The 14,628-nt window shown below is 31.7% G+C and overlaps 1 protein-coding gene across 1 annotated transcript in view; it reads left to right on the top strand.

Moving 5' to 3' along the window:
• LOC139500362 (uncharacterized) overlaps positions 1-13,209 on the top strand; it is a gene marked incomplete at its 3' end in the record, with an annotated part of 28,360 nt that extends 15,151 nt beyond the window's left edge. The window contains exons 8-16 of the mRNA XM_071289106.1: positions 154-348; positions 1,052-1,088; positions 4,519-4,809; positions 5,307-5,348; positions 10,694-10,810; positions 11,214-11,368; positions 12,092-12,205; positions 12,597-12,717; positions 13,175-13,209. Of these exons, the coding sequence (XP_071145207.1) occupies positions 154-348; positions 1,052-1,088; positions 4,519-4,809; positions 5,307-5,348; positions 10,694-10,810; positions 11,214-11,368; positions 12,092-12,205; positions 12,597-12,717; positions 13,175-13,209 (1,107 nt within the window). The remainder of the gene's footprint in view (positions 1-153; positions 349-1,051; positions 1,089-4,518; positions 4,810-5,306; positions 5,349-10,693; positions 10,811-11,213; positions 11,369-12,091; positions 12,206-12,596; positions 12,718-13,174) is intronic.
• Positions 13,210-14,628: the final 1,419 nt, after the last annotated feature.

Genomic DNA, 14,628 nt, shown 5'->3' with positions numbered 1-14,628 from the left:
TGTACAAACATTTTGAATCAGAAACATAGAACTGTCTTTGATGTGGCATACAGGTACATACATGTACCCATGTCGATTTTCATTGCAGGCTTATGGCAGCCAACAATGAATACTTTCTTATTCAAATTTGCATAACGAGTTTTCAACTTTCAGTCTAAAGAAGAATGCGAACTTATACCACGCGACTGCAAGTGTGTTAAAATGGGCGAATGCTTTTTGTTGGACACAGTGTTAGATATAAACAACTGCTGGTTAAAAGTTCCAATTGAACAAGTAGCCAACTTTGTACTTCTGTTGGAAGTAAAAGTGTACAATTCTGCAATGTTATCGTCTAAACTACTCAAAACTGTAAGTACATAAAAAACAAACAACAATAGACTTTGATTTCCAAAAGTTCTTGACCCTGGTTTTCAATCAATCAATTTAAAAGTAAATAAGTAGTTGTTTTAATTTGTAAACCATTCTGCTGCTAAATATCAGACAAATTATCATTAGTTAGTATATTCGTAATTGGACAGTATTGATTAAACCTTGTAGTGCTCATCTGAAAGGATAACGCTTCTTTGCGACTTTTGGTAAGTATCGCTTGTAAAATAAAACATTTAGATAACTAAATTAATCTAACAATGTCTCAAAATCCTTCTAATCGTCAATTCTTTAACAGTCTTAATAGGCTTTTAAATACTACTACATACACTAAACGATATACAACCAAAGATGTAGTATGATTGCCAATGAGACAACTCTCTGCAAGAAACCAAATTAAACAGAACTGAACTATTATTATTATCACCGTACGGTCTTCAACAATGACAAAAATCCATACCGTTTTATTCAAATGCAATATATCTTTGATAGTTTAACGCCACTGTACGCACTATTGGCCTTGTCGATGAAACAAACGTATATTAATATTGGTAGAAAAAAACACCCAGGGAGAACCGACGATCTTCGGCATGAAAGCTAACTATCCTCGTCAATTAAGAATGTTTGGTTAGCGTTATAAGCTTAGCTCTGCCTTTTTATAAAAAAATATTTGTGTATTCTGTAGATTGGAATGGTTAAACATCTGCACGGGATACAGCAATGTAAGTTGAAGAACGATAGAAAAATAAATTGATATATATCGCATGTACAATTTTACTAGCACGCAAGACATTTTCATCAAATTTTGATTTTTACAATTGATGTGTTTATTAACATCTCATTGTTTTATTCGCATGATGTCCCTCTTTACCAACTGTCTCCATGAATATATTTGATAAATAAGTGTAGGAGTCAGACACTTTAACAATATTAGTCTTTCCTTTTAGTTTGTTAGTGAAGCGCAATTACTCCAGAAGTGGTGATAGCTGTATCTAGGTTTATGACACAGATTGTGCAGTGCTATGTGAATATCTCAAACCTCTGTATTCGTTCAAGTTCATCGACAATATATAGACAAAACGAATTGTTGGTATTATTCGAGTTATGTTCTTCTCATATATTTTATGATGGTATAATACTAAACCCGTAATGGAAGGGATTGTGCTTGATATTCATATGATGAAGAAATAATATTTCAATCAGTTTAATTGAGGTCTGTAGCTGCCATGCCAGTTTCTTCTAGTAGTCCTTTGTACATGTTTGTATTATTGCCATTTTGTTAAGTTTCTTTTGGTTCCTATTCTGACATCGGACTCGGACCTCTGTTGATCTGAGTTTTACTGTGCGTATTGTTGTGTGTTTGTTTTTTCTGCATTGGCTAGAGGTATAGAGGGAGGGTTGAGACATGTTTAAAAAAAACATTTTTGCGCCTGTCCCAAGTCAGAAGCCTCTTGTCTTTGTTAGTATTGTATGCTTTTTAATTTTAGTTTCTTTTATATATTTCGGAGTTGAGTATGACGTCTATTATCGATGAACTAGTATAAAGTTTTTTTTCCGGGCCAGTTGAGGCACACCTCAGGATGCGAAAAATTTCTCGCTGCAATGAATACCCATTAGCGGCCATCGTCTGTTATCTGCTTTTTGGTCTTTGTAGTTCCATTCTCAATTTATGAAAGGGGATGCATTTATACAGCAACTTTCTGCGGTACTGGCATGAACATACGGATTTTCGTGTTACTAAAATTTGCTGTTACAAAATAATAGAAATTATCATAAGTTAAGGAATGTATCTCCCTCATGCAAAGCTCTGATTCCTTTCACGGATTCGGCTAATCTTTTTGGACCTATTAAATTATAGCTCATCACCTTTTATATAAGCTTTGGATTTCAAATATTTTGGCCACGAGCATCACTGAAGAGACATGTATTGTCAAAATGCGCATCTGGTGCAGGAAAATTGATACCGTTAATGTTATTACTGTCTTCAGCAATCAACATTCTAACAACGATCATCTCACAATAAAATTGATTTATCAATTCGAAGACACTGGTACCATATTCCGGAATACCAATTAACAATTGATAAATCATTAGAACTGCATTACAAGATTCAGGTCAAAATTAATATTTCCTGCTCAAATGTGATTTTTTTGCATTTAAAGAATACCCTACTGCATGACTAGCTGAGGCTACAAAAGGTTTGAAAGATAAAATCAGCCGTGATAAAATGTGCAACTACTTCATTGTGATGGAGGCTCCAGAAAAGTGTTGTTTATGCTGATTTAACATCCAAATATGAATCTCTTTAAGTGAAATTTCTTACTAATAAAACTGAATTATTTTTTTCTAAAATCCTACAGTATCTTTAATCCTCCACGAACCAACTGCACTGAACTTCCTTAGGCCTTTAAGTCATACTGTTTTCAAAGCCGCTACAAATGAAAATTAGTAAGCTATGTACATTTGTAGCGGCTTTCAAAACAGTATGACTTTAAGACCTAAAATATGAATGCATTATTAAGCAATGTATTCATACATTTGTGCTGTATAAATGCATATGTATAAAAGTTACAAAACTTTCCAAAGACATTTTTTAACTGAATACTTAATTTTATCTTTGATTCTTACAGTTGCATATTTCAAGTGTTTCAACTTACATGTAGAAGGTCTTGAAAAGTTTGTTGAATGTAAATGTAGACTTTTTTGGATATATACATTGAGATTTATTAATTCTAGTACCTATGTGTGCGCACTTTCAATTATTAGTACTATAGTGATTTTCCTCTCACATTGTATTGATACAGAATTTGTACTACATTTAATATTACTTTAATATTTATAGAATAATTCATGGCAGCCGTAAATATGTTTTTATTCAACCCATGGTTAAATGAAAATAAATTTACGGCTGCCATGAACTATATTTCGATTCTAAAGAACAAATTCGGGAATTTTGTTAACCGTGAAATCCTTATACATACGATTCTGTTCTGGCTGTTCCGTTTTACCCAATTTTGGTAATTTTAGTAATATTATATAATTCATTGATTATTCTTTTTATCGCATTTTTCACTTATGTATATTTTTTTCAAAGTAATGTTATTCGTTCTGAGGCGTACAAGAAAATTTAATAGTTATCAAAGGTACCAGGGTTATAATTTAGTACGCCAGACGTTTCACCCGGTGTTTACATTTGATTTTTTTGTTCACGGAAACTTACTTTGTTTCGTTGCCATTTCATTTTTTGTTTACGGAAACATACTTTGTTTCGTTGCCATGCCAAGACAATAACGTCACTGCGCGGAATTTTCGTTGTATGAAATTTTACCAGGAAAAATTATTTGAAATGGACGGATTCGTCTATTTTGCTATCGAATAGAGATAAATATATTGTATCTGATTTGACCTTCGTAAACTGGGAATTTTTATTTCGAAAATTGAGAATATCTGGCAGGTTGGTCGTAACGAGGAACAACCGTTTTTGTGTATTACTGCATTTGCGGTAAAGGTAGATATAGTGTGATTATACTGGTTGACAATAATAGGTCGCAATATTAGAATACATAGTTTTATTGCATATCAATATAATATTTCCCGCAGAAAGTAACCAAAAGTTAGCGTGCAATAAATTCCAATATTGCACTAGTGCAATAAATATTCAAATTCATGACGTCATCAACAACAAAACTTAGTTTAAACCAATTGTTAGTTTCAAATATTATATTACTATACAATAAAAGGGTTATTGCATGGATATTGAGGAATACTTTCCCTCGTAGAACATATATTCCACTCGCAACTCCGTGCAATATAAAATTATACTCATGCCATAACCCTATAATATCATCTCAATGACAAGAAGCCACTCGTATTCTTCATTGAATGATAAACATCAAAATTTTCATTTCGCTTATAATTTACAGGAATGCTTACTAGGACACATCTTGATCCAATTAAGATGTATTTAATTTCAGTAACTAAAATAAAGGCAGTATACCGGTGTTCAAAAGTCAAAAATCGATTAAGAGAAAACACATCAAATATAAAAGAAAACCAACGGAACAACAAAAACACTGAAGTGCAACAAATACAAACGCCAACTTAAGTTGTATCGAAGCAAAGTCTTCATTATTTTTTATTATGTAATTACAGACTACAGCCCATCAAATATAACTGTGATAAGAAGAACATCCTCAAGTGTCAGCATTAAGTGGATCCAGGCTAAAACTTGTTATGAACAAGCCGGAATAGTCATTATTTTATACAGACCTGACAATAAGACAAAGAAGTTCAAAGTTCACAAAGATGCTGACACGTTTGACCTAACAGGATTATCAAGTTTGACCTCATATTGGTTTCTTATGTACACAAAGTATGGAAACGGCACTAATGTTGTCAATAGTACAAGACCTGCTATGTTTTCATTTGCAACACGGAAAAAAGGTGATAACTTTTGTTTAATACATAAAAGTGTATTTATATGATTTCTTAAATATTCGAAGATTTCAACAAATAATAAAAAACGCTTGATTTATGTATTTCTTACCACTTATACACACAACCACGAGTGATGTAGTTATTGCCATTAGCTATGAAAAAAGCAGATGAAGTTATATATTTAAATGATAAAACCAATTGCATTCACAGCTCTTTGGTGCACCTAATAACGTTTTAATGTAATTTCTTTTCATAGATATGACCTTTATGATTTTAATGCTAGAAATGCAAAAATACCAATCGATAAAAATCTAATTTTGATTTAGGTTGTATAATAGTGTTAGTACGTGTATAGTACATTGTTATTTTTGTATTTCAAACTTACACCGACATGATACGAATGCTTTTTTTGTTTAATTTTTGTGTGAGTTTAAATCTTAAATAAGAATTATTGAAAGTAAATATAAATTGATGAATGTAAAACACATTTGTATCATTTGCAGTTGAAGGATTTCCCACATCTGGAGTTGCAGGAATAGTAATAGGTTTGTTGTTTTTAATTTCGCTAAGAAACCCTTTCTTTGGCTTGTTTGTGTAATTCATTATTATTCAATATTTTTCAAATGATAAAATTAATATATGGATAGGCATAAAAAATAGCGCAAACATCTATGTAATGTCAGCAAGATATAATTCACATGAAAGTATGTTCATTGTCCCTATAGTTACGTTTTATATTAAACAAAGGAAAATGTTTATTTTTGTGTGTACATCACAGGACAATTCAAACTTTTTTTTCATACGCTGTTGACCAATACAAACGCCAAACATACGACATTTTGTATAGCATAAAAACCGAAAGAGCAAATGTCTGCTGAACAGAATAGTCAAAGTTTTTTTTTTTCGTTTCAGTGTCACAGTTTCTAAAAAAAAATACAAACCTTGTCTTTCATCTTATGTTCGTGATAATCTATTTAATATCATATTTGTTTTTTTCGTGTGCAAATTGGTGGTATGGAACTTCTATCTCTAGACGATTGTTATTTTAGATTTGAAAATAATAAGAAAGTTATGGTCTTTCGGGTAAATAAACAACAGGTGAAACTAGCCGAAGGTAACATTTGGAGAAACTTGAAGTTGGCCTAATTTATATGATTTATTCCGGTCCAAATTAATAGGTTTAATGTAAAGAACGCATATTCCATACATATAGCAAACATGTAATCTTTATCTTTCTCATATGTTGCACCTGGTATGATACTCTTCATCATGAACAATTTGATGTATTGATGAGTTTATAATTTTTGGATAAAAAGATGTATGTTTGTCATTTGTTTGTTTTTGTCTTTCTGTTTGATTAAAACAATTCCTGTCATACGGGTAGCTGTTAGTCTAACTTATAATTATGACTTCTATTTATAACAGGATTTATAGCGGTACTTATAGTTGTTATTGTCGTCTTGGTATTCCTTGGAAGGACTGGACGATTGCAACCAGCAAAACAACGTATCACAGCCGGAATACGTACAGTCAGAAATACAATTCGAGTTTGAGCAACGTCAAATGCATATAATGTAAGAACGAATGAAAATACATTAGATAACAAATTTGCGTATCGATTCGATCCATTGTTAATAGACTAAACATAAAATATTGAATAGTTTTCAATTAACTTATAAACTTCTCAACTGCGGTAAATTCATTTTGTTTAGACAATTCGCTTGCATTTCAATTAAGGTCATTGTTCAGACTGTATTACCAATGTTATTTCTACTGATCGGGCGGAGCTTACGTTTTAATTTGCATAAGGACAGTCTACTTGAAGATGTGTGTGATTAGGATGATTGCCGTTATAATTATTACTGATTTCTAATCACCTATCAGTGTCATCAAAGAAATTTACAAAAGAATTACTGGACACTTCATAGATGAGTTTATCCTAAAACACCTATCTATAGATGGACTGGTTTATTATGAGCGAACCGGTTAAACTCCGCCCAGTCAAGTGAAATAAATCGAGTAATACAGTAGTTGTAAAATATTTCTCGTTTTTCGGTTTTTATAAAGATTAGACCGATGGATTTCCCGTTTCAATGGTTTTACACTATCAATTTTTTGGGCTGATTATACCTTGCCGTTCGGTATAAGCAAAGGCTCCGTGTTGAAGACCATACTTTGACCTATAATGGTTTCATTTTAGTAATTGTGACTTGGATGGAGAGTTGTCTCGTTGGCACTCATACCACGTATGTATCTCTGTATAGATTCACAGCATACTGAATTGACCATTTTAGACTGAAATGTGTTTACTTGTGATAATATTTGGTCAAAATATTAACCTATTAAACAATTGGTAATTGTTTTTCGAACATTCATAAAACAGAGGTACATTAAAACTAAGTGTAATCAACCAATGTCGATCTGAATTGCCCATCCCATGTTAACATTAAGATAACCAATCTTGAGAGGAGATTAAAAGAACAGTATATATTACATTGCACAAAAAACTTTGAATCTCCTCCGAAAATCGACCTGATTCGAGACGAAAATAAGTTCTTTTCCTACTACGTATTTTTGCTCATTTATTGAATGTCATAAATTAGTGGTAGGTACAACATGTATTGTTCAAAAGTTTCTTAAAAATAAAACTTTCACAAGTTCTTGAAGTAGTGTACACATTACTATCTCATGTTTCTACATTATTGAATGATGATTTATAGTACAAATATTGAAGGCTAAACCTACATTCCCAAAAAATTGAGTTAATTTTGTAAAAAGGTAAGTATTAATTGTCATTTGAAACAAATTATTCGGTGTGATACAATGTGACTGTTTTACTTTTCTGTACTATATTTCCAGAATCGGGCCTATATTTCGAAGGAGGACGACGATATCTACTTCTATGGTGGAATGGATATGAAAGAGGACACTATGAAAATATCTCGCAAAAATATATCTCTGGAATCTGAATTGGCTCGCGGAAGATTTGCTGTGATATTCCTGGCGAAGTATTACACTAAAACCGAATGTCATGATGTTGTTGCGAAGACAATAAAAGGTATAAACTTCTAAAACTACTTCTTCTATGTCATCGTACCTACAAATTAAGATATGCCTGACAAAACTGGTCCTTTAATAATATCGAATTATATCGAAGATTTTTTTTTGGGGGGGGGGGGGGGGGGGGTTAATTGGTTCTTTCGTTTTGTCATGTTATGAATAAAAACTAGCAAAGCCATACATAGTGACCATATGAAAAAAAGTTACCCTTTTGTCTGATCAAATCTCCCAGGTTCCAATATCACGAACCATAACAGACACTACATTTATATACCTATATGGAGTTATTTTCTTTCAGAAAGATAGGTCATTCTTTTGAAGAATCAACTCGGACGATACCATGTTACAATTAAATATGCTCCAAGGCACATAATAATGACCTGCACGAGGTCATTATTTTCCTTGATAAAATGCAAACTATAATTTACTCCAAATTTATATGTGTCTGATAGTTTTTTGTTGCCGATTTGGGAATTTATTTTATAAAGTAAAATCTATGATAGGTAAAAAAAAAAACCCGATCTTGTACGCATTTTAACTTTAAAAACAAATAATGTGAAGTTTTGTTAATTTATCGCTACAATACAGAGATATATGAAGCCAGATTTAACATATTTGTGTCAGTTTGAAAATCTTATTGATTTAAACTGAATAGGTTGATTGAGTCATGGTTGCTTAACAACCAGTGGCAAATATTTCATGCATGTTCAGGACAGTACACACTGAATAGAAAATCATACTGTGAACTATGTGTATTGATATTCGTTTTCCCTGGTCGTGTCAGTTTTTAACTTTTTTACATTTATGTATACTATTTACTCTATCAAATGATATTCTTATATTCTATTGAATAACATTCACGTACCTCACAATGGGGTCGGTTGGAGAAGGTGAGATAATTATATCCAGATTATCTGTTAAAATGTATTGCTATTCAAAAGAAAATCATTCTGAATATTTCATTCGATTCAATTAAAATTGTTGAAAAAATAATCAAACAACATGGCACCCCCCTCTTTTACATAAACTAAGTTGGTACAATACATTACCTACAACGTGTCTTGTATTTTTCATACACCGTTATCGGATGGTAACAATTCATTTGCGTCTGACTTCGTGCAGTTACAGAAATATTTTTATTGTGTATGGATAATAATATGTAAGGTTTATATCTATATTAATTAGTGAGTTTTATTTCACATTTTAAATGAGCCGTAGGGCGTATTAAAACATGAACGAATTAGAAATAAAAATCCCACTTTAGTATGGTCGGTAAAATAGGATGCTAGATTTTTCAAATCTTTATAAAAAACAATATTTTTTTGACGGTATATAAGTCAGATAATGCATATTTTAAGGTTTTTCTTTTCGTAGAATCCACCTCGGGATGCCAGGATTGCTCAAAGAAAGAACTCCCTACAGTCGGTCTTTCATTTGATCAATCCTTACACCCCTCGGTGTGTTCTACGACAAGAAAAACCTTAAAATATGCATTATCTATAACATATCGGAATATAATTTTCAGTGAAATAAAAGGTACATTTAATACATATTACATAGTTCGTAATATCCAAGCTCAGTTCTTTTAAGGAATGATTGTATTGTATTTTGAGAAATCCGGACTCCATTTGAGATGATTAGAAAAAAAATAATACTGGAGATGCTCTTATTGGATATTTGCAAATTATCATATTAAAATTGGTTCCTGCAGATGTTTGAATACATTACTGTTCTCTCTATTCGAATGCATCTAACAGAGACAACTCAATGTTAAAACAAGTCACATGACGTCTCTGGACATAATTATGGTTATTCAATCGTGCAAAAAATAAAATCACAAAAATACTGAACTCCGAAGAAAATTCAAAAGGGAAAGTCCCTTACCAAATGGCAAAACAAAGGATATCACACATCAAACGAATGAACAACAACTGTCATATTCCTGACTTGGAACAGGCATTTTCAAATGTAGAAAGTGGTGGATTGAACCTGGTTTTATAGCGATAAACCTCTCAATTTTATGACAGGCGCATCAAATTCCGTTATTTTTATAACGATGCGTGAACAAAACAGACAATCGGTAAAATAGTCAAAATATGGTTACAGCAGTCATCACTGTGTTACAATCTCAAGACAAACAAACATATACAAAAAAACACAAAAAGCATCTATCAAATTAAAAAAACACATTCCTTGTTTCGAGTGTTGGGCGTCAGAAAATGCAATTGATGCTTGCCACGTCCAATCAACATGCACGATATATAAAAGCTGTACTATGATTTTGCGATTGATAGTGTCAAGCTAAATTTAGAAAATGAAAATAGTGAATTCATCTTTTAAAATAAGGAAATGTGGTATGATTTTCAATGAGACAACTATTCACTAGGAAACAAATGACGTAGCAGTAAGCCGATTTCAGTTTTTCCTTTTAGACCTTTTTTTAATTTTTTTTAATTTTCAAAGCGTTTGATTCAAACCAATTGTCAAAACTAAGTATATAATCGGTGAATTGATAGCCAAGAAACTGGATATGATGTGTTACAGTAATTTAGAAACACATGTGGATTTACCATAAGCTCTTAAAACCCATGTACAAAAAAAAATGTATTAACAAAAATAACGATGTCAAAAGTAGATGTATAAGAGAAAGTTTATTAAAACTGCCACAACCAAATTATCAACTCTTTCAATCAACGAAACGACTTGAAAATAATTTAATACTGACTTGGCACTACCGAGGAATAAATGAAACTGATGGGAATAAAAAAAAAATGAAAACAACTTTTGGAACAAAACAGGCAAATAAACTTGTTTTTATTTTTATCTTTAGATGACCAGAACGAAGAAGCAATAATGAAAATGAAAGCAAAGATAAATTTCTATACTAAAAAAGTTGGTCGTCACAAAAATGTCTTGGAGTTCATTGGAAGTGTTGAGGATGAAGTCCGTAAGTGTAAACAGTATGTTGTCGTTTTTTGAAGCTTATAGTTCTCTGTTAAATTCAAATATACATTTTTTTTTTATTTTCTTCGTTCTAGTTTACTTTCTTTGTTTTTTTTTAAATTGTCGAAAACTGTTCCAACCACAGAAGCAGAAGTCATTTTTCAAAGTATTTGAGTAGACAAATAATACACATTTTGCATGAACAAAATATACATGTTTGTATCCAACTCCATTTAAAATTAAATATCGAAAATCAAAAGTTCAAACACGTCAAACGATCGTGAATGGAAAACAGCTGTCATATTCCTAACTTGGATTAGGTATTTCCTTATTTAAAATACAGTAATGTATAAATATGTTGAAACATGAACGGTAAAGCGATAAAAAAGGACGATTTTTGTATGTAGGTGGGCCTATGATGATACTGGAGTACTGTTCGAAGGGAGTTCTGAAACAATTTCTAGAAGCAATAAAGTCAAACATATCTGTTGACATAGATGAAAGACTCTCTAGAATGGTTTTTGGAATCTGCCTCGGAATGGACTTTCTTGCCTCAAAGCAGGTAAGTCTGAATAATGCATTTACGTAAAACTTTAATCGTAAAAAGCTGTCATAGATAAATCTACTCACAAAGTCTACCTTTTCTTAAAATCTAAAACGCCAATATCGACGCCATCCGGCTGTCCGGTACGGTGAATTGTATTAAACTCCACCCACCTTCCTCCACAAGAACTGCAAGTTAGATTTTTTTTCGAAATTTGGTAGTATGGTTTTCAAATCTCTTCGGCCTTTTTTAAACGTAAAACTTGCAGCAGTGTATCAGTTGTGAACAACACAACTCATGATACTTGGTTCTCTTGCTTGGTCAAATGAAGAAAGAATAAGTGTAAAACTGCTTTATTATCCATCACTTGTGAATAGGGAATCTATTTCTTGCTGCTTCAGATAAGAAAAATTTTAAAAGCTTGTGCACTTCAGAAGGTACGGAACACCTAATGATCTGAACTCTTTAAAAATCAGCAGAAAGTTTTAATCACAAACTATAAGTTAATAGAAATTATGTTTTGAAATGATCACAATTGATGTATACCAATCTGCTGCAACGTATATATGGTATTCAACCAAATTATTCCTGTACATTGTGCGGTTCAAATGTCTGGATATTTTCAAATGTTTGTTAAATATTTGTAAAAACGTTTTGAAACAAATTAACTTAAAGTCTAAGTTTGTGAAAGTGTTGGGTACCCCTTAAATCCATATATTCTAATCTATAATTTATTCTTAGGTTGTTCACAGACGTTTGGCTGCACGAAATATATTACTGAACGACATGTACGAACCAAAGATCACAGGTTTCGGTCCAGACCCTAGTTCTGCTGAAGGAGATGATGACAAATCTGTGAGTATTTAAATGTAATTCAGAAGAGAATGTCGGTTTCGTGCATTCGAAATGATTTATAACAAAATATCCTTTTTTTCAAGGAACGTGTAAACAATGCCTTTATGGTATGGAATGATACAATATGCACGTTTATTACATAACTTTTCACTACTGTTGTCTTTATACATGTTTACAATGATAGTCCTCATTATATATTTATTTTTCATAATTCAAGAGACTTGAGTATATAATTGCTTAATTTATTAACGCGAGTGATTTATTTTTAATGTAAGAATAAACGAAACTTAATTAGTTTTAATTTGTTGATTTGAAAAAAAAGAGATCTGAAAAGATCGCAATCCAAAAATTACTTTATAAAAAAACACCAAGAATGTTTGATATTTTGTAGGGAAATGAAAGAATTCCTATCAAGTGGGTGGCTCCAGAATGCATGAAATCCACACAAAATGCAAATGAGCTGAGCGACGTTTGGTCTTTTGGAATTGTTATGTGGGAAATATTTTCACTTGGTAAGAGAAGGTTTGCACACTCATTGCAAAATGATTGACAACTATGCAAAATATAATTAGTTGAGTAATGAAAACAAATTTTTCAGACATAATTTATAATACATTACACTTATAAAGATTTCTTTTTTAAATACCGTACCATTTAATGATTTTGAATCATATCTGAATAAAGATAATTATATTTATATAAAAAAAGAAGATTAATTGTTGCTTATATAACGTCCACATGCAAATATTTCAGACATTTTTAAGACGAGAAAAAAATCAATAAATATTCTCTGTATAGTAGACAAACCCGGGATAAAGAGACATTAAATCTGTACGTCCACTTGAATTAATTAAAAACGCAATATCAGATGAGGATAGACGCACAGGAATGCATAACATAAGATCTAAAATATCATTGAATATTTGTAGTTGTATTTATAATTATGATTTCATCATCTATACCAATTAGGTGAAACACCGTATCCCGGATTACAGAGCAGAGAAGTGAAGAAACCGGAATACTGTGATGATACGTATGTATAATTTAATACATTTATTTATTAAATTTTATCATCGGTATAAGGACATCATTTGTAAATATAGCTCAACATGCAGACTTCTTATACGTTCAGGTATTTCACATTCAATTTTTTATGGAAATATTCTTTATAAAGCACAAAGGTGTCAGTATTCACCTCAAAAACTAACAAAACCTTTGAATAGACTTCCTAAGAAGGGATATAGTTACGATACTGTTGTCAGGTCATTAAAGATTGCATATTTTGGCGTTAATATTGATTCACTTATAGGTTGCACTTTGTAAATACAGCTGTTTCTCAAAACACGCCTCTTTTGGGGAGTAATAGAATATTCATAGAACATTAATTTTGTTTACATACTGGTTCCCAGTTATGCTCTCTGTGTTCCATATCGCAGAGACAGAACTTGGGAATGTTACCAGTAAATAAACACGTGCATATTGTTTACATTGAAATCTGTGGTAACCTTTCATTCGAGGTAGGGGTAGTTAAGAAAATTAGTGTAAGTTTAAACTCTGAGAAGTTCAGGGCATATAAACGTTGAAAATATGCCGCACAGCCCTATATTTTGACCTGTGAAAAAAATTGTGGTGCATATGAACTTTCAATTCTAGGATAAAATCAAAACTTCATAGTAAAAGTGGTACAGTTTTAGCCGTAAAAGGAGTTCCTATGGGAAATTGCATTGTCAATATTTACAGAAATGCAACCTATATAGGGTGAAAAAGTGGAACATTCAGAATTAAACCAAATTTGCTTTATTTCACAGATTTTAAAGAAATTAATTCAAATAAGAAGTTTTATAAATATTTAATGAAGATTGATAGAATCCTGGGCCTTAAATATGATGACTCAGCATAAATTCACAGTTTACAGTATGCATAGTTTACTTAAAGTCCTGGATACAAAATTGAATCATAATATTTGCATATTTGTAAGTTAAATTGTTAAGAAGTGCTTATATTTACTGTTCGCAGTCATTGAAACTTCTGGATCCTTCCTGAATATTATTTATGGGGTATTTGTGTCCTTTAGATAACCCAAAAGTAAGCCGCAACACCTAAATCTGCATTTTTGTCACCACGGCATAATAAATACAAGCTATGATTTAGGAAATTTGAGGCCCCAGGGGCAAAAAACAAAGAAAATTGCCTACCCCCTGGGTCATAAAACAGATAATTTAACTTGTTAATGCTATGATTTTATGATTTTAAAGTTCTTGATATAGAAAGCAATAGCTTGGAAGTTATGCAAAAATCAGATGTTAGCAGTCATCTATACAACATTTTAAGTGAATTTATATCAGACTGGTATCTGCATGCATACAACTATTGCAAATGTGGCGTTGTTTGAACACTTCTATTATATATAGTAGCTAAATTGT

This window comes from Mytilus edulis, chromosome 13, assembly GCF_963676685.1.
Source record: "Mytilus edulis chromosome 13, xbMytEdul2.2, whole genome shotgun sequence".
In the NCBI taxonomy this organism is placed as follows: Eukaryota; Metazoa; Mollusca; class Bivalvia; order Mytilida; family Mytilidae; genus Mytilus; species Mytilus edulis.
The sequence above is the reverse complement of the archived record's forward strand: the minus strand, read 5'-3'. Positions and strand labels throughout refer to the sequence as shown.